Source organism: Mycosarcoma maydis, chromosome 1 (genome assembly GCF_000328475.2).
Source record: "Mycosarcoma maydis chromosome 1, whole genome shotgun sequence".
NCBI lineage: Eukaryota > Fungi > Basidiomycota > Ustilaginomycetes > Ustilaginales > Mycosarcoma > Mycosarcoma maydis.
This window is the reverse complement of record NC_026478.1, coordinates 140,397-159,707: the sequence shown is the minus strand read 5'-3', so window position 1 is coordinate 159,707 and position 19,311 is coordinate 140,397. Positions and strand designations below refer to the sequence as shown.

At 54.1% G+C, this 19,311-nt stretch overlaps 8 protein-coding genes and 1 non-coding gene across 9 annotated transcripts; 5 read left to right on the top strand and 4 right to left on the bottom strand.

The window, feature by feature from the left end:
- Positions 1-1,322: 1,322 nt before the first annotated feature.
- Positions 1,323-2,516, top strand: UMAG_00064 (uncharacterized protein; the record flags this gene model as incomplete). Its single annotated transcript, XM_011387735.1, has 1 exon — positions 1,323-2,516. The coding sequence occupies one exon, from the start codon at positions 1,323-1,325 to the stop codon at positions 2,514-2,516; it is 1,194 nt and encodes a 397-aa protein (XP_011386037.1).
- A 489-nt stretch (positions 2,517-3,005) lies between these two features.
- UMAG_16003 lies at positions 3,006-3,106 on the top strand. The gene is made up of 2 exons: positions 3,006-3,041; positions 3,072-3,106. It is a non-coding gene; the product is annotated as a tRNA-Gly (tRNA).
- Positions 3,107-4,502: 1,396 nt separating this feature from the next.
- On the top strand, positions 4,503-6,071 carry UMAG_00063 (uncharacterized protein; the record flags this gene model as incomplete). The annotated part of the gene is made up of 1 exon (XM_011387734.1): positions 4,503-6,071. The coding sequence occupies one exon, from the start codon at positions 4,503-4,505 to the stop codon at positions 6,069-6,071; it is 1,569 nt and encodes a 522-aa protein (XP_011386036.1).
- A 62-nt stretch (positions 6,072-6,133) lies between these two features.
- UMAG_00062 (uncharacterized protein) lies at positions 6,134-8,160 on the bottom strand (the record flags this gene model as incomplete). The annotated part of the gene is made up of 7 exons (XM_011387733.1): positions 6,134-6,310; positions 6,347-6,416; positions 6,490-6,733; positions 7,145-7,299; positions 7,552-7,662; positions 7,717-7,972; positions 8,046-8,160. The coding sequence occupies 7 exons, from the start codon at positions 8,158-8,160 to the stop codon at positions 6,134-6,136; spliced, it is 1,128 nt and encodes a 375-aa protein (XP_011386035.1).
- Positions 8,161-8,315: 155 nt separating this feature from the next.
- UMAG_00061 (uncharacterized protein) lies at positions 8,316-10,121 on the bottom strand (the record flags this gene model as incomplete). The annotated part of the gene is made up of 1 exon (XM_011387732.1): positions 8,316-10,121. The coding sequence occupies one exon, from the start codon at positions 10,119-10,121 to the stop codon at positions 8,316-8,318; it is 1,806 nt and encodes a 601-aa protein (XP_011386034.1).
- Positions 10,122-12,533: 2,412 nt separating this feature from the next.
- On the bottom strand, positions 12,534-12,875 carry UMAG_00060 (uncharacterized protein; the record flags this gene model as incomplete). The annotated part of the gene is made up of 1 exon (XM_011387731.1): positions 12,534-12,875. One exon carries the CDS (start codon positions 12,873-12,875, stop codon positions 12,534-12,536), a length of 342 nt encoding a protein of 113 aa, XP_011386033.1.
- Positions 12,876-13,329: 454 nt separating this feature from the next.
- Positions 13,330-14,307, top strand: UMAG_00059 (thiosulfate sulfurtransferase; the record flags this gene model as incomplete). The annotated part of the gene is made up of 1 exon (XM_011387730.1): positions 13,330-14,307. One exon carries the CDS (start codon positions 13,330-13,332, stop codon positions 14,305-14,307), a length of 978 nt encoding a protein of 325 aa, XP_011386032.1.
- A 1,354-nt stretch (positions 14,308-15,661) lies between these two features.
- Positions 15,662-18,049, top strand: UMAG_00058 (uncharacterized protein; the record flags this gene model as incomplete). The annotated part of the gene is made up of 1 exon (XM_011387729.1): positions 15,662-18,049. One exon carries the CDS (start codon positions 15,662-15,664, stop codon positions 18,047-18,049), a length of 2,388 nt encoding a protein of 795 aa, XP_011386031.1.
- Positions 18,050-18,346: 297 nt separating this feature from the next.
- On the bottom strand, positions 18,347-19,087 carry UMAG_00057 (uncharacterized protein; the record flags this gene model as incomplete). Its single annotated transcript, XM_011387728.1, has 2 exons — positions 18,347-18,810; positions 18,907-19,087. 2 exons carry the CDS (start codon positions 19,085-19,087, stop codon positions 18,347-18,349), a joined length of 645 nt encoding a protein of 214 aa, XP_011386030.1.
- Between the last annotated feature and the right edge of the window lie 224 nt (positions 19,088-19,311).

The window sequence follows — 19,311 nt, the reverse complement described above, 5'->3', positions numbered from 1 at the left end:
GCGAAGCGGCGGAGACGCAAGCCGAAGCGTAGAGTGTGAACGGAGGATGGTGAGCCGGTTATCAGTCTCGTCATCGACGGCTTCTTGCTCACAATCGGACCAGATCACAGCTCAACGCAAGCACGGCCAGCCAATGAAATCAAGAAGAACCATCTGTCCGGCATCAACTCAACACCAATTAAGGTTGATCTATGCACCCACCTCGAAAATCCAATTGCCAATTGCCAATTGCCAATCGCCAATCGCCATCAGCGTTCATACGAATCGTGAATGCAAGACATGACGTGAATCGAGTGTGCACCTTAGGCGAGGCGTGCTACTGCACTATTTGCAGTAACTTTGCACTCCGACACGTCCAGAAAAAGAATCGGCTGTCTATTTTCTTGCCGCCGCTCTCAGACGCAAGCTTACGGCTTGACCTCCTCCGAACCCTATTGCACGCTAAGCGTGAGTTCGAGGCCAGCCAGCAGCCGCCTGTCAACCACAGCCCGCTGATCATGGCAACACAGGTGCGACAGCATCATGCTCATGGCAAACAAAGAGGATCCACCAAAGCCTGCTCCCTGACGGTGCATACAGGCTACGTGTGCCACTGCCGTCTATCTCGAATTATGCCATGATATGATGATTTACCTGGACCGTTGATTAGCTACACAAAGTTTAGAAGCCATCGCTGCGATTGTCAGGCATCGCGCACCTCGTCTGTTGCAAACACCTTTATACCCACAAGCGCGGCTATTTCGATGGGTGTGACCGCGGCTTGGAGGGGTAAGGCCGGTCTGCTCTCTGGGTGACAAGCGTGGCCTTTTCCTTTGCATCTCGGATGATGGCAAATCGAGAAAGCACTTGGGTTAACCGAGTTGGCTTCGGTTGTGCCATTCTTCTCCAGACCCTGCGCTTAACATGCTCTGTGTTGCTCATTGCCCGTTGCACCTCATCAGCTTGTCGATTTTCCCCTTGTCGTCTCGTCTCGCCATAGCGCTCTGCGGTCACAACAGACTTTAGTAGCATCTGCGTGGAAAGCTTCTCGCTCGGTGCACAGACTTCCGATGCCTAATATGCTCCTAAGTCACCCCAATAGTCTCTTTTGATGCCTCGCGTCCCAAGCGCCATGGTACGATATCGCAGGGAACCAAGGCTGGCTGATGCTGTAGAAGATAGGTGATAGGCCTGCCATCGATACTCGTACCAACGTCGACGAGTATAAAGACAGATCGTTTCACACCTCATTCCATCAGGTCACCATCATCTCAAATCCAAACCCCCATATCCCTCCACTCCATCTCTACAACGCTTCCCACAAGCCTCTACACACAGTCAAGATGCAGCTCAAGCTCTCCTTCGTTGCCGGTCTGATCGCCTCGTCGGCACTTGCCGTTGCTGCTCCCGTCGAGCAGGAGCGAGGCATCGAGGTCGGCATCTCGAAGCGTGCCACGCTCACCAAAGAAGGCTCGTCCGAGATCGACTGGGCCAAGGTGGATGCCCACATGAACGGGCTTCGTGCAAAGTACTCCAAGAGCTTTTCCAACTACGAGAAGAACACGGGCAAGGTGCACCCTGCTAAGCGCGACCTCCCCGAGCACCTTGCCAAGCGTGGTACTGGCACCATTGGGCTCACGGACCAGCAGAATGGTGAGCTGTGGACCGGTACTTTGGCCTTCGGTACGCCCGCTCAGAGCTTCCCGATCGACTTTGACACTGGCTCTTCAGACACGCTCGTAAACCCAGGCGCGTACGACCCCAGCCAGTCGTCTACCTCGGCCACCAATGGAGACCAGTTCTCTACCGCTTACGGCGATGGCACCACCGCCCAGGGTACGATCTACACTGACGTCGTACATGCTGCTGGCTTGACTGCCTCGAATGCGGCGATCGGTGTTTCGAACCAGGAGTTTATCTCCTCGTCCGAAGGCTCGCAGGGTATCTCGGGCATGGCGCTTCCGCAGCTCTCGGCATTTGGCTCCAACTACCCCCCCTACTTCTACAGCCTCAAGCAGTCCGGCGCCGTGTCGTCGGGCAAGTTCCAGTTCGACCTGCGCACGTCGGGCTCGACACTCTTCCTTGGCGGTACCAACTCGGCCAAGTACTCGGGCACTCCGGTCTACCAGAGCATCGACTCGAGCCGGGGCTTCTGGCAGGTGCCCGCTTCGGTCAACGGCCAGAGCATCGAGTCGATCGTCGACACGGGTACAACCATCATTGTTGCTCCCACATCGCAGGCCAAGCAGCTCTTCTCCAAGCTCGGCTTGCCTACCTTCACGCAGGACGGCAGCACGTACGCTTACTACAACTGCAACTCTCCTCCTACGATCACCTTCAAGTACGGCAGCTACTCCAAGTCTCTGTCGGCTGCTACCACGTCGTTCGGTACCACCAACAACGGCCAGTGTGTGCTCTCGATCGCTGGTGGCAATGTTGGCGTCAACGGCTGGGTCACCGGTGACTCGTGGCTCCAGAACACGGTTGCCATCTTTGACACTGACAGCAACCGTGTCGGTTTCGCCAACAAGGCCTGAACATTCACGATTGTGACTCGGAAGAGCTTCAAGTAGCTAGGAAATGGAACAAGAAACATTCAGCATAAAAGCATTCCCTTTGCCTCCAAGAAAATCGCAACATGTAAACTCGGCTCGCAGGACGGTGGAAACACTCTGATCTGCTCGTAGCCACTTCTGATGTTGACATTCATGATTCATGTGCAGCCTTTGTCATGGCATAAACATTTCAATAAAAGAAGATGATACCTCTCTCTCTCACCTGATTGCAACGTCTGTGCTTTACCACGCTTGACCTGCACAATGCTACACAATACGTGATCGTGATAGCCCACTCTAGGTGTTCTTTTTTCAAGATCGTAGCACGGCACTTGGATGGCGCTATTCACGATTCACGATTCACGATTCACCCTCTCAAAATTTGGTCACGAATGCAGAGGGAAACCCCTCCTGGCAGTTGTTGAAGACTTGTGGCTTATAGTGCAACACCAAGGTGGCGTAGGCATCTAAGCATTGGTAGTGTAGTGGTATCACGGGACGTTGCCAGCCCGCCTTCGTCGAAGGTTCACCACGAATTCGTCCCGACCGGGGTTCGATTCCCCGTCAATGCATTTGTTTTTGTCGCAGAGGTTTTTGGTATTCTTTTTTTTCCAGGTTGATAGCGAGGTGTAAGCAGCCCAATTCGGCTTTTATAATAACGTTAACGTTAGTTTTCTTTTCAAATATTGATACCTTGCTGGCATTTCGAATTGTATTTTTTCCCCGCACTGGTGTTTAGGGTTGATTGCACCTGATATCGACCAAGTCATGCAAGACAGCGTGCAAGCTTGTCCTCAGGTCATCATGAGCGCTGCAATTGAACGAAAAACTGACTGTATGCGTTTTTGGAAAGAGGAAAGTGCAGACACAAGCGATGGTGGTTGTGTTTAGGACAAAGCTCGAAGATATCTGAGTGGAAAGGATGGAGGATTCGTACAAGCGTGCGGCTGATGGAGGCATCACGTTCGTGATTGGGCGAGGCACAGATCACGACGGCAGCAGTCATGCGTGGCCGGCAAGTGCTGCTTTCTGGGCAAAATCACGAATCGTGAATCACGAATGTAGAGAGATGCATGGCAATCGTGGCCGTCAAGAGTCACAAGTCTTAACGCGAGCGTCTGGCTACCGTGAGTCGAGTCCTGCGTCGGAGATTGAAATCCGTTCGACGCCCTCGGCACAAGCGAGGGTTGGGCGTTGCCCACGATTGATCTGGGAAAAATCTGGCATTCACGATGGCAGCACAGCACGGCCAGGCAGACAAGTCTCTCAAGACTGAGACAGACACGAGACGGTCGCTCGCCATCAGGAACACAGCGCAACAACATGACGATCAAGCATAGCCCGATCAGAGACGCTTCACGAGCGTTGCGCTTGTCGCAGAGTGCCGGCATACCATGAACTGTTGTCCAAAACAGTCACAGTGCGAATGTCATTCGCTAGCCCAATGAATTAACGCCAAGGGTCGAGGGTCGAGGGAGCGTGCAAATGCGGGTCAGCTCGAAAACGGAGACAGATGGTGGCAACATGTCTTTGGCGCCAGTGCGACGGTGGCTCCCAGACCGCGCCCTTGGCGAGATGCATGCAGTCGACTGATGACTTGAAGCTTCTGCATTGTACCAGCCTTGTCCAGACTAGTCGACGCCCAAGATGCCAATCGCGACCAGTCGGCGACGCTCTTTGTGCGGTCTGGCTCTCCTTGGTCCATTTCCTGCATGCAGACGGAAGAACTCTTGTCTTCCTGCCCCGCTTTGAGCTTAGATCCTCAACTTCACCGCGTGCATCTGGCTATGCTCGTTTGTGCGTCAAGAGCGATCGTGTATATTGCCAGACTCTGCACAACTCTGTAACCATCGCATCCCGGTCCGTTTGGCCTGTTTGCCCTCATCGCTGGAGCGCCTGCTTTCGTCTCGACCTTGTTCCTTGATCACCATCTTCGCTGCGATCGTTTACGCCTAGACATCTGCCGTCATGGTCTCATTACGGACGAGCGCGCTTGTTGCACTGCTCATTGCAGCAGTATCACTGCCGGTCAGCGCTCTGCAATTCTCCGTGCAGTCCGTCAACTGCAGCCAGCTAAGTTGGAGTGTCGGTCTCTCGCAGACAGAATGGAGCGTCTCATCGTACATTGAGCTCTTCTTCGTATCACAACAGGGTGGCCAGAACTACTCGTTACTCTACTCGGCGCTTCCCGGCGGTGAGTTTGGCTCGCCAGGAACGTACGACAAGGTGGCCAACTTCGGCGACTCTCGACTCAGCGGACAGTATCGCATCGGCGTTGGACTCACCGACATGAACGGCAACATTCTCACGACGACCACTTCGGCCAGCTCTTCCACTGTACAGGTGAGCGCGATCGATCCGCGCACCTTCACTTTTGGTGATTGCACGCGCAGCGCTCAGGGTAGTACGTCAACTGCGACAGCTTTGGCCTCGACGATTGCGTCTCGCGCGTCCACGATGACTTCTGCGAGTACGCCACGATCTTGGCCAGCCTCGGTGTTGTCGGCCTCACGCACATCGCTCGCAGCAACCTCAACATCAGTGTCAGCAGCACCAGTCTCTTCGCTCCCATCCGGCTCAGCCTCGGCCTCATCTTCGGGCTTGGCTACTTCTCACAGCGTCAACAAAGGCGCGATTGCTGGCGGAGTCATTGGCGCGATCATCTTGATTCTGATTCTTCTGGCTCTGCTGCGATGGTCCTCTTCACGTCGCACGACGAGGCGGCTTAGCCATGCTTCGCAGCGCATGTCAGCTCTGCGTCCACTTACTCTATCAGAAAAGCTTGGCGGATCGCCCAGAGCGGCTCGGTGCGCTGATAGCCTTCGCCACAAGACGGTGGAAGCGTATGTAGCAAGTGACACTCTCGACGCAGCCGCTCTCAGCCGACTCAGTGAGAGCTCACAGCTACGTTCGCAGGCGTACACACCCTACTCACCATCCCACGATGGCATGTCAATGAACAACGTGATGACTGTGTTTCCGTCGGCGCATTCAGAGCAAGAAATCCGGGTGGTCAATGAGCCATTCAGCCTGAATGTTGGTCAGCGCGTTGCATCGCCATACGGCGCTACCTCCGTTGACCCTCGTCTCGCGCTCTGCAGGACTACCAGCATACCTCTTCAGACGCAGCTAACAGATCGCATTCCCGTCTATCCCAGCCACAGCAATACTCAGCACCACCAAGGACAACAACCGCGACCCAAATCTACACCGATACACGCTCACCTTGCACCGATCAACACCACCGCGCTGACGTCTGGCACTGGTGCCACATCTCACAGTCGATTGACACGCCCTTCGGCTGCGGCTTGCAACTTCAAGATCCCTCGCGTCAGCGTGCCGACGTATCTGGCAAGCAACGACATCGAGGCGGCCGCCGCTGGCGATGCATTCAGCGAGTCTACGTCGAGACCAATCTCGACGTCGTCGAGTTTTCCAACGCTCTCAGCGGGCGGAACGACACGTGTCTCCCTGGACGCGGATCCGTTTGTCGACGCAGCTGAGGAGCAGCATTCGAACTCGAGGCCGCTACTCTGAAATCAATCACTCACGACTGTCGCTTGCACCTGTATTCGTATTCCTCCAATAATCGCACCACCTTAGAGATCGCCCGTTCCCGATTGCTGCTGGGATGCGTTTCCGTGTCGGCTGGTGTTGAGACCGGCTTGATCCCGTGGATCATCGACTGTTGTTTCATTTGACACGCCACGGTTGAGCCTTGACATGGTCGCAGCGTATCTCGCTGCCCACACCATCGTTGTTGAGCTGCACCGCGTCTACGCCGCCGATCAGTACGATTTAATCGCCCATACCTCGCATTCGCTTAACGGGCCAGTCGAGATGCTTGTTCGTCCACGCTTGCAGATGGGTGTGTCAGAATCGCTGTGAAGGTCCGAGACAAGCAAGGTATTTCGGAAGGTACAACTAAGTCATGGCAATTTCCTTATTGGCGTACATGTTCGTCTGGATGAAACACGAATAGGTGGGGCGTATTGCACCAACATTGGATGCGCTAAGCTGAGGCTTAAGCCGAGGCGGAAGCGACATTCGTGATTGTAAGCCGGACAGCCTTTCGTGTTTGGGACCTTGGATTGACCAGTGACGATCTCCACTCACGGATCCGCAATCGATCGTCGCTCTTTCAGACGCTGAGGCATCCACAGTCGCCGCTCCGAGCGTCTGCGCTTTCGAACCACGTTCTGCAAAACCCCCAACATTCACGAACCGTGCCTATCTAAAGCGTATTTGCAAACGTAGAACAACTAAGTATCTCACTCGTGTCTTGCTCACAACACCCACGGCAGTTCGTGCATCGATAAGGGCGAATCGCTGCCAGTATTCAGACAGCAGACCATGCTGGATGCTCGTGATGACGTTCGAAGAGCCAACAGCGAACCGTTGGAGCTATACGAACTCTTGAACGCTGGCGAGGACCATGGAAGACTAACGTCCGTACACGAGCTAAGTAGCGACGCAGAAGCCCCACAGAGGACAGCTGCAAGTGGCGCTCAGCACGTGCAGATTTCGGGCTCAACTTTGTGTTGCTTGGCATTGTTTTGAGTGCAGTCGGGTGTGGATAAGCTCAATGTTTCTTGATGTCCGGCCCGCACCTTTCTCAGTGGATGCGCGACCGTATCTTGCATGGCCAGAGATAGCACAAGCGTTTGCGTTCGTAAGCGAGGCGTGGTCGACGTGTACGAACGGGTCCCCGGTCCCCGACAGGACACGCAGAGAGCCCAATGTCGATGACGTGGGCCGCGAACGACTGCAGCAAGTACAGGCCTGCCGAGAAACAGACGGGAAAGGTCAGACAAGTGCCGAAGTAAACCAAGAACGTGGCGTGGTCGTGCGGTGTCGACAGTCGTCAAAGACGAGATGATGCAAGAGAACAACTCAGATGTGAACGCCAGTCAGTGCTTCACTCTTTCAGTGCTCATCCATGCCGATCCTCTTTGCGCACATTTTGGTCCGTGCAACAGCCCACTCTTTCGCTTTAGCGTCTGGGCGAGTCACACACATACTGTACCCGCTGATGAGCAGCACGCTGCCGGCAAGACTCGACTCGACGCAGGGTATTCCCTTGTATTTGTCGCCGTTGCACGGGACACTCACGACCACGGTCCTCGGACTGCACACCACGTCAGTGCACCCCCCTTTCCATGCAGACGTCAGCGTGACTCACGGCACCTCTCGCCTCGTGCACGACCAACTTGACCGTGCAGAGCATCTTGGTAAAGACGTGACGCTAGCTTTCCTTTTCTTCAGGCTCGCCTTTCCAACCCCTGCAACGAGCAGAGATAGCAAATCGCCACGTTCGGTGGGAGGGAAACCGCGCTGGACGAGGTGCGGCTTCGTTCCCAGCACAGCGCAGTGCAGCAGGAGGTGCTCTCTGACCATCTCAGCGTGGCCGCACGAGCACGAGGGGTCAGTAGTCCTGCCTGTTGCGGTCACCGTGTTGCATATCGATAAAAGCACGATTTTTTGCAGGCCACTGTGAGAGTGCATACGTACAGGTCTTGGTCTCGTTGAAGCACCGGTCTACCGGCTTGTGTGTCCTGCTCATGCGTGCCATGCCTGACGCGATCGCTGTTTGATCCTCACGTCGATGCATCTTGCATATAGACATTTCGCTAGCTTCGTTGAACGTGACCAAGATGCAGCATGCTTGATTGATATCGATGGTATAAAAGTACAAAACGGGAGCATAAGATGGATCATGTGAAAAGAAAAGAAGACCCCCCAACTTGGAGCATCAACCAAATCATATAGCAAATCTATTTATCACCTCTTGCCATGGTCGTTGTCAGACGAGACCGCATCCGACGTATTGAGGATGCCGTCCTCGCCACCCTTGGGAAGCTTTGACGGCACCCTGTCCAGCGTAGCAACGTCAGCCGAGGCGGTCTGCTCTTGATTGACACCTGGGTTGGTTCCTTGATCAATCGTACCATCCGCTTCAGCCATCAACCTGTCGCGGAAGGCCTTTCTCTTCTTTGGTGACAAATCCTGGATCGACCTAGTGATGATGTTGCCTTGGAACACTCTGTGCATGAGTTCCAGAGAGACACCGCTAGTCTCGGGCAGGAAAAACGCTGCCCAGAGCACCGCGACCGATGTGACAACGGCGAAAAGGATGAAGGTGCCGAACTTGATGTGTTCGAGCGCCCGAGGCGTGATGAGTGCAATGACAAAGTTGAAGAACCACTGGCTCATAGTAGCTGCCGACATGGCCAACGCACGAAGCTGATTCGGCGCAATTTCTGCACTTACAGCCCAAGTGACCGAAGACCATCCGAGACCATATCCAACTACAAAGAGATAGATCATGGCAATGGTCAGGTAGCCGACACCGTCAACAGGCGTTCCGCTGGGACGGACGGCCTGGTAGATTGCAATCCAAAAGAGGCAAAATACTTGAACAATGCCGCCAGTGATGAGACACCACTTGCGGCCAAGCTGCTCGATCGCCACTACCATAAAAAGACCGGTGGTTACGATTTTGACGACACCATAGACTCCCGTCGCCAGAAGACCGCTAGACTGACCAGTGACGCCAAGGCTGGCAAAGATTTGGGGTGAATAGTAATTAATGCTATTAGTGCCCGTGAACTGCTGAAAAAACATAAGAAGGGCGCCGGTAAAGACTCGATATGTTGTGACTCTTTCGGCGAAGGCCATCCGGACTTGTTGACGGATGGAGAGGCCTTGTTTTCCTTGGAGATCATTTTGGATTTCTTGGAGAATTGCCACGACGCTTGGATCGTCGATAGGAGTACGATTGATGCGAGCGAGGGCGCGATGAGCTTCTTCACTTCTGCCCTGCTCGACGAGCCAACGCGGAGACTCTGGCTGAAAGAAAAGGGTTACGACGAAAAGAAAACCGGGCAGACACTGCAGAGCAAAAGGCACCTGCCACATAGCGCTCGAATGCTGGTCGGGATAGTTCTGGACCATGCCGTAGTTGACAAAGTAGGCGATGCAGATACCAGTGACAATCAGCAGCTGGTACATGCCAGCAAGTCGACCCCGAATCGAGCGAGGCGCGCACTCAGAAAGATAAGTGGGCACGACCGAAGAGGCGAGTCCGACACCGAATCCACCGATGACACGTCCGACGTAGAGCTGGTTCAAAGCGGAAGTCGCGCTTTGTCCATGAAGGCGGCAGGTGGTTTGTATGATGGAGCCGACCAGGAAGACGGCAGCAGAGATCAACATGGCGTTGCGACGACCGAATCGGTGGGGCAGGTAGAAACTGGAAGCGGCGCCGAAAAAGCAGCCAGCTTGCAAGACGGATACAATGTTACCCTTGAGCGCTGCTAGCTTGGATGGATTGTTTTTGAGGCCAAAATCATTTTGAAAGGCAGCCATGTTGAGAACGCCGCCTATGAGGCCCGTGTCCCAACCGAACAGTAGACCTCCGAAGGAAGCGCAGATACCAAGAAGGTAGACACGCCAATGCCGCTGAAGATCTTCAGTGAGCGACGTGGAACCGAAACGTCGCTTGGCAAGCGGTGGGTGGGTAGCAGAGACCAAGTTGCCCTCCTGCTTGGAGGGGGTCATGGACCCGTCGGTGTTGGAACGTGTCATGTTGGAAGGCAGCGATGAGGTTCTGGTGAAATGGCGAGTAGCAGGTGATGTTGGATAAGGGGTGTCGGAGGGAGAGAGGAAGTTGCTTGGGACGGTGCCTACTTGTACTTTTTGCCGTTTTGCTGATGGCTAGACACCAAGCAAGAACTGTGTAGAGCGGAGGCTGGCCCAACAGCGGTAACGTGTGGGGCCGGAGCCAAGGTGAAAGACTGGCGAAATCCAAAGGTCAAGTTTGAGAACAGAGGATACCGAGCGTCGGTTCAACCCAATCGATGGTAGCACCGGAAAAGCAAATGATGCGGACGAATAGCGTGAGCGTATTGCTATTCTCTTGCAGGACCAGAGTCAAATCGGTAACCCAAATTGCGGGGGAGGACAGAAAGGTGGAGAGGAGCAAGCCGTGTGTACCTGAGATTCTGCCGATGACCACCTGATGACAATGTTCCGGGACGCAAGCTATCCGAGTTGAGGGTCGTGGTGGGGGAAAGGCAAGCTCTATGCGGCACGGAGAACAAAGTGGTTTCAGAGCGCTATGCTTATGACTGGTGAGGGGGGCGGGATTGCTTGCGGCTTGCAAGCATGACAGACTAGAAAGGCACCAGGACGGATTGTGGTGGGGACTCGAGAATCTGTAGGTGATGCAGCTGGAGAGTTGTGAGTACACAAGCGAGAAAGCACGGTGAGAATCATTCACAACTGGCATTGACATTTCACGATTGCCACTCGGGGCGAGACGAGACGAGACGAGACGAGTCAACTGACGAGTCATGACTGCGGAGCACCGTAAAGTGGTCGAACCAGCGAATCACGAAAGCACCAAGCGTGAAGGTGGTTGCTCAACACGAGAAGACGCGAAATAGTACCTCAGTGACTCACAGCCTCACAACTAAACTATTCACGATTAACGTTAAATTCACAAGGAACAAAGTCGGACCGTCACTCACGACTAACAACTGTGGCAGCCTCTGAGTTACGAGTTACGAGTCGTAGTCACAGTCACAGTCACAGTCACAGTCACAGTCACAGTCACAGTCACAGTCACAGTCACGTCGTGAGTCGTTCGTGGTTGGTTTGCTACACTGTACCTCAGAATTTGTGAATGTGATTGCATAACCTCATGCTCACGCCTCAGGGCAGATAACGTGTAGCCACCACTTTTCAGTGACGAGTACTGTACCGTACTACTCAAAACTGTATCGACTGTATCGCTCGCTCCTTGAGCATTCATTCATGATTCGTGATTTCGCCTTGGACCCTAAATTTTACTAGCCCAAAAGTTTCCGCTAGTCTCGCGTCTCAGATCCGTGCATGCTGGGGTCGTGAGTCGTGAGTCGTGGGTCGTGATTGGTTGGGCATCCAAGACGAGTCTAAGCGTTGGCAAACTCCGGGCCGATGGCACCCGTACTGAACAACCGTGTCAGACGCTCCTGAGAACCATGGCCACAAGATTTGCACCAGCCGCACAGCTTGCTATCTACGATGCCGAGCGTGATCGACTTTCTCGCTACTGCATTCGTGATTGCTGTCGACATGCATGTAAAATGACCTCAGCCAGCCCCCGCGGGGAACGACGCTCCATTTTGTCAGATGCAGCACCTAGAGTGTGCCGTTGCTGTTGCCCACGCTGAGCGGCGCGGCTAACTTCTCGTCATTCCTGCCATGATTCCATGTCACTTCATCTATTGGCGCTTCTGCATTCAACCGAACCGGCAATCTACCATCTTGCCCGGGGAGATCTCACCCCCTTAGCCGCTCACCCCCACCTTGCTGGCATCTGCTCCACCTTGAGGCGCTTTGTCGAAATTCATCTGACAGCCTTTCTTGGCCATGTGCTGGTTATACTGCCGACGTCCTCTCCGTGCCTGCGCCAATAACCGGGCGTCCGTAGACCCCGCGGGGTGAGAGTCTGTTCGGTAGATCTCGAGCACCCCGCGGGCAATGCAGTCCAAAACTCGATGTGGTCAATGTCATGTGCTCCACGACATCCGATGCAATTCCCCCGCGATTCTCTGGCATGACCTGTAAGTGATCAGTTTCAGCAGCAGGTCGGGCCCGTCTAAAAGTGGAGCGGAAAAGCGCCCCTCAGCTGGCGATCTTGTCGTGACATCTTGGCGATGCTTACCCCACGTTATGCCGCTAGCATGCTCTATATGCTTCTTGATAGCACTTTGTTGCTTCCCCACGGGGAACAGCATGTGGCATTCGTCTATGTGTCTCTCCAACACGGTAGAGGCTCGATTAGAGATCACGTCTAGACACAAACTGAGACTCAGCCTGAAGTACCACAGAATCACAATTGACGCCACCAACCACCAAAGATGTTTCCAGTCCGACCGAGCTTCCAGTATCACGGCTAATGTTCCACCATCCCTGGATGTGATTGCTGCGTGTCAGACTCTGACTCTTCATCCGCTAGGCCTCCCAGGCTAGGTACGCCATGTAGCGCACCGCATGCAGCTCGTCATCTCCATTGGCCGCTGGAAGGCTAGGATGGCCGAGGCGAGAAGCAGGGTCTAAGGGCTGCTCACGATGATCGACAAATACAGGGATCAGGCCATCGAGGCCTTCCGACTTGCCACTCGTGCGCCAAGGCAGACGCCAGTGAACTGGACCTCGCCAATAGCTCCCTTTGTATGGCCTTTGTACATCCGTTGTCACACAGAGCGCGCGTAAAGTGGTCAAATAGATCTTGAGCAGCAGATAGGTGCCATCTAAGGCTGTGAATGTTTCAGTGTACTGTACGGTACAGAACATCGTTACATGTTAGGTACGAGGGGTTTTGTATGCGTTGTGAATTCGCGATTGAGTGTGTATGACGTGGGTTGCTATGAGAACATTCACGTGACTCAACCCTAGCATTTTTCTGTTCGTGGTTGTGTCAAGGATAGAACATAACTTATACCGAAAATCAAATCGTGAATTAAATTACGAATCACGAATCACGAATCACGAATCACGAATCACGAATCACGAATAGTCACGAGTAGCATCGGCTCCACCTTCGTAATCACGAGTGCTTGGGCCAACCTCACACACGCCAAGTATGGGCTTGTCGCTGGTGCTCTAATCTTCCACCACGTTGCTCAATCATATCGCACTCAAAGTTGGACAAACAATGCTAGTCGCTCGAACGACCAGCCTTGGACGCACAAAATTGCTTGCACGGATCGAACCATCGTATGCCTCAAGAGCGAGCGGCTTTAGAAACATGGCCTCGACAGCACGGCCACCTACAGTGCCTCTGGTCATCGCACCAAAGGCACTCGCCTCTTTGATCGAGGCCGACAAAGCAAGCACCAGCAAGGTGCGCATCCTTGACGCCACATGGTTCATGCCCAACACGAACCCGCCTCGCAATGCATTCGAAGAGTTCAAAGCAGGACCTCGACTGCCCAGAGCCCTCTTCTGGAACGTTGACAAGGTGGCAACCGTCGGGGAAAGCGTTCGCAACCTTCCTCATATGATGCCTTCCCCAGCTACGTTCGCCGAGGCAGCATCGATGCACGGCATCGAGCCAGACACTCACGTTGTTGTCTACGACACACATGGAGTCTTTTCCGCTCCGCGCACAGCGTTCACGTTCAAGGCATTCGGCCATCTCAATGTGTCGGTCCTCAATGGCGGGCTCCCAGCATGGGTCAACAACGGCCTTGCGACAGAATCTGGCGAACCGGCATCGGTCTCGAAATCCAAGTACCCGGAGCCAGTGCTGCAGGATGGCATCATCCGCTCGTTTGACGAGATGTTGGCCAACGCCAAAATGGGCGCTCGAGCTCAGACTGTATTCGACGCACGCTCCAAGGGCAGATTTCAAGGCACGGATCCGGAGCCTAGGCCAGGTCTTTCTTCCGGCCACATCCCTAACAGTCTCTCGCTCCCCTTTCCCAACCTGCTCAAGACCGAGACGGGCAAGGATGGCAAGCAGTATACGGTGCTCAAGGACCAGATCGAATTGTGGAGGACACTGAGTGATACGGTTGGAGGTATGGAAGCACTCGACAAGCTCAGACAGGCTTCCAGTGGTGGAGAGCTTGCCGCTACTAACACATGCGGCTCGGGTATGACGGCAGCGGCTATCTGGTTGGCGCTGCAGGAAATCGGGGTGCAGAGCAGCATCTATGACGAGAGCTGGATGGGTTGGGCGTCGAGAGAGAGTCAAGGCGCGCCCATTCACAAAATTGCCTAATGCTTAAGCTGACCATGGAAAGCCTTGCAGTCACGAGTGTGAATAGACTCTCAATCTCGCAAGCCAACCGCTACGACGAGGCTGTTGGGACCGACATCGTTGGCACGGCGTGTGTTTGGCGTGAGTGAGTTGCTTTCTTACGGATGACCCACATGTGTGCCCATGTTCCACTGATGCAGTGGCATGCGTCATGCTGATGGATATGTGCTCTGAGATGCTAAGTTAGAGCTTGATTCGTTTACTAGCCAATTTTTAATTTTCAAGCCGGGTATGTCCGAAGCGGAGGCAGTCAGCCCGATCGCGGCTCAACTCAGATTCACTCACGACTACTTTTCTTTGGTTTGCCGGTCGGCTGACCGAACTCCCGAAGTTTGCTTTTGTGTTTGACGCGTCGGAAGAGACGGGCACAAGGTCACTCGCCTTTCTCTGCCCGGTAAAACCTCTCGTGTCTTCCGTGGGTTTGCCAAGGCGTAGTAAATAATCTCGGTCAATAGTCACGAGTCAGTCACCAAAGTGTCACCAGTGTGACATCTGCTTGGCATCTCTGATCTTTTTTCCTTTCGAATCTGCTTGAACTGCAAGAAGAGTGGCGCACGCTCGGCTGGTGAAGAATAGGCGAGTGGGTTCGAGTCAGCAATTGCCCTTGGTGAAAACGTAATAGGAGATGGAGATCGTGTGCTCTCTCGACACTCACAACTTCATTCCCTCGTGCTCGGTCGCGGCTCGGTGGATGTGGAAACAAAAACGTGGGGATAATATTTCACCACACAGCAACATGCAAGGCTTTGAACTTGCCCGACGGTTCTCCGCTCCCTCCCCACGAAGGCTGTGGATCGCTCGCTCTCTCCTCTCTGACTTAACTGCAACAGACACGAGCCTGCATTCCCCGTGTATAGCTTCCGGTCGCTGAGCTTCTCTGTAGCTACTTGTTGAAAACAGCTGCACCGAGATGCTCGATCTTTCTCCACTCGACTGGCCGTTCCTGACTGTGTATAGCGAGTTTCGTTTACAGCCTTGGTTCTCAAATTTGTCCCACAGACCCACTGCGTTCAACTCGTCTGGCACCTCCTTACTTGATCGGTCCAGTCCAATCAATGAGCTTCTTGTCCTCGTAGGTGACTTTTCAGATCCCGCTCCCGTTTCCACAATCGTCTTTGGGTCTCGGGTCTCTTCTCTGCAAACGTTGACTCCGAAGGAATTTTAACGAGTCGAACGCCTTCGGGGTGGGTCTTGGTTTCCAGCCAGGCGGTCGACAATCCGCCGTCGAAAGTCGCTTGCTTTCGACTTGCTTCGACACTTTTGGCGCCTGCTTTTACTTGTTTTGACATCATCATCGTCTGCGTTGGTTATCGGCATGACTCCTAGTGCAACAGCCACCGCATCTCGTGCACCTCAAGAATCGTCTTGTTCTTCGGCGGATTGCGACGCACCTACCGACATCACTCGCTACACCATTCTCGACCAGCTGGCTAGACCGACTTGGCCAAGATCATCGCGTTCGTCATCGTCGTTATCGTCAGCCTGGAATCGACATTGCTCTGCCGCGAGCATTGAATCGAGGAGAGAGAGATTATGCGGCCTTGATTCGACCGTACGTCGACCATCAAATTCGCAACGCTTGGGAAAGAGCGAGCTTCACTTGTACCAACAGCAGAGCGAACCAGTGCGATTCTCGCCAGATCCCCCGACTCTCGTAGCATTCGCATCATCGTTCCAAAGCCTACTCGACTCTCAGGCACCGTTCTCGTCCACACATTCGGCCTACTCGGAACTACTCTCGGTAGCCACCTCAGCATTCCCACCGTCGACTCTTCCAATCTCGGCGCTCACCGACTTTGTCGGTACCATGACAACACCATCAACTTTGTCATCTTCCAAATCGTGCTTCTCATCTGTAGCCACGTCGTCGGCCGAGAATAGCATGGTAGGTGTAGGCGTAGCTACGACGGCCGGCCTGGATCTGCTCGGCATCTTGGCCGAAGAAGTGGATTGGGATCCGCAGCAAAAGGGATCTCCTGCAGCATCTGCACAGCTCGCAGTGCTGGGTCAGAACGTGCAATTTCATCACGAGGCCAAACAGAAACTCTGGGCAGGTCACATTCTGGGTAGTTTGGGGTTGATCGAGCCGGATGGGAGCAGGCGGAATAGTTTCTCCACCCTCACATCAGCGCTGCCAAGTATGCAGCAACGCCACGATGTGGATGCCAAGGCTCGGCTTGCACCCAAATTCGAGCAGCCAAACGCTGAATCAGATTCGTCATCACAAGCTCCAAGACCAGCAGCAGGCGTGATGGACGATCCGCTCAACACCATGACGCTGACCAAACGGACGGCGCTATTTTACGAAAACCTATACGAACGTCTTTGTCCAGGCATTGTGCCACGAGCTTACATCTATCCTCGGCTTGGGCGCAAGTCGCACGATCACGATGCCTCTTTTGCTGCACTTGCGCTGTCCATATCCCTGCTCGGACTGTTGCGCCTCACACTGCCAAAATCCGCCACCTCTCGCGTTGGCGACAAGAGCATCGAAGCACAGCTTGAGCAATCATTTCTCATGCCCAGCGTCGCCCCAAATCGTTCTTCGAAAGCGCACGACTCGGACGCTTTACGCATACAAGCCACGCAGGTGATCGAACAAATCCTTCTCCTACGCTCTTCAGCACCCGGCGGAGGCATCAGCTTCGGTCAAGCTCCCACACTGGAAACCGTCCTGACTGCATTATTTCTCTCGATGGCGCTCTACAATCTCGATACTGCTTCGCACCAAGCACAAGATTGCGGTTTCACCGAGTGGAAAGATGCGGCTTTTTTCCGCTTTTGCGAGGCTATCACATTGGCCAAGATCTTGGGGTTGGATCAGGTCGGTTGTGCAGCCTTGGGCAATGGCGAGCAGGCGTCCGAGGCGGTAAAAGTGTGGATGCTGCTCGTGCGGGCAGAAAGGTGGTGGGCCGAGCAGCGACCAGATTACGTGTGTCAAATGGAGCCGGCAAAGCGAGGAGCAGACAACGTTGCACGTGGTCGAAAGCGAGTGAAATCCGACTCGGAGGAGATCAAAGTTGTGCAGACGAAACGCGCACGAAGCTCATCAGTAAGCTCGAAATCGGCGCCATTAGGATTTCTGACCCAGCTCGGATTGGCAAGTGTACGAGAACATTTGATCTACCGTTTTGGCGATTTGATCGAATGTTGGACGCACAGCTGCGACGTGGCGACGTGTCACCGTTTGACACCGGAAGCCGTCGTCCACGTTCACGATTGGCTAGCCAGCATTCATCACCCAGTCGATCCGATCCTCGTTGATCTAGCACGTCAAGCGTTACGAGCCAAGCTATGGTCATCGTGCCTGGATCACCAGCTCGTTGCTGTCGACGCACACGGACCACTACGACCCGACCAACCGTTGCACATCGCACTCGACGCGCTCGACTTGCTCGAAGATCTGGATCAGCTTGTGCTGCAATCGCTACCTTGCGGCAATACTGCAGTAGGTTTGGCGATTCGAGAAGCGCTTCAAGCGGTACGTGACTGCGTATCCAGGCTGCCTGATGGTCAGTTCGCCGAAGAAGCGTTTTCGTTTGAACAGATTGAAGCTAGTGACGAGAGCGATTCGCAGTGCAACGCTTCACCGAGACCAGAAGACCCAGCAGCAGGCGCTGCACGCTCCACCACTACCATGACCCGTGCCGCTCAGTCGGTGATCGACAACCTGGATCACTTTCTCTCTCGTGTGGTTTCTTAGCAATCCTTGTTCACCCGTGACCGGGTCCGCGATTTTGTATACTTCACCTTTTGTCAAGGGATTTATCTACTGCGTTCGTGTATGGCTCTTTGAAAGTTTGCCAATTGCTCAACGTTTTGTTTACGGCGGGAGCGCGTTTGCGTTTCTCAGCGTCTCTCGCCTGAGCTTCAGCAAGGAGACGCACAAATGACAGGTCAGAGTGACTTTGTTTTGTTTCACTTGACCTTTTGCAAGTAGCTGCTTGCAGAATCCACTGATACTGCAAGGGCACGAATGCTAGATATCATCGCTTCGCACCTAAACTTGTCGCCTCGCATCCTGACCGATCACGGGTCTCGGCTTGGTCGCCGTCTTTTTCAACTGTTCCAGATTGATTTCCTCCTCCTTTCCCAACAGCGCCTCTTCCAACCTCTTATCGTCGTTCAACTCCCTATCGAGTGCTTGGCCGACTCTGCCCTCGAATTCGTTCCTACCCTTGTTGGCGCGTTCATCAGCTCTCGTCTGTTGCCACACGGTCGGTGCCCTTCCTGGTAGCGTTGTTACTGCGCCTTGTTGCAACGGGGCATCGGCTGAAGACGAAGCGGGAGCCGGGATCGTCGCTGCTGCTTGTTGGCCGTAGTAGAAAGATCCGACAAGCGCAGCTAGGACGGTTAAGCCTTGGAAGCCGACACGCCATCGCAACGCCTTGTTGAACTGATCTCGATTGCCCGATCGGAGGTGGTTGGATGCAGCGATGAGTGCGCCGCATGTGAGCAATGAGCCTGTTGATTTCAAAGACGAGCGCAACCGCGAATGTCAGAGTCAGATCTGCGCAATCAAATCGCGCAACCTCCAGTTACGAAATGTGCCAAGCTTACCAATAGGAACCAAAGGCTGCTCGCGCATCTTGCGAAAGAACTTGTCTCGTGGCGCTTCCGGCAGCTCCGATCCTAGGCCGCCCACTTCAGGTACGTATGCATTCGGATGCGCAGAAGATCCCATAGGATCTCCTGGTTGCTGTTGCTCGCGCACGAGCTCGGCATTCGGCATGCCCGACATGGTTTCAGAACGGCAACCAGAGTCTGTTGGAGATACGCTGATTCGTTGATCCAGTGATGCTATCGGCGATAACTTGTTCTAGTCTGTGCTTGGCTCGCGCTCGAACGGTATAGTGATGATCGCGCTAAAGGAGAGCTAGCCAGGTCTGAGCCACGTCTTGTGACAAGTGTCGGGTAAACCAGGAGACCGACGGATAGAGTCACCTCTGCACGCTGACCAAGACG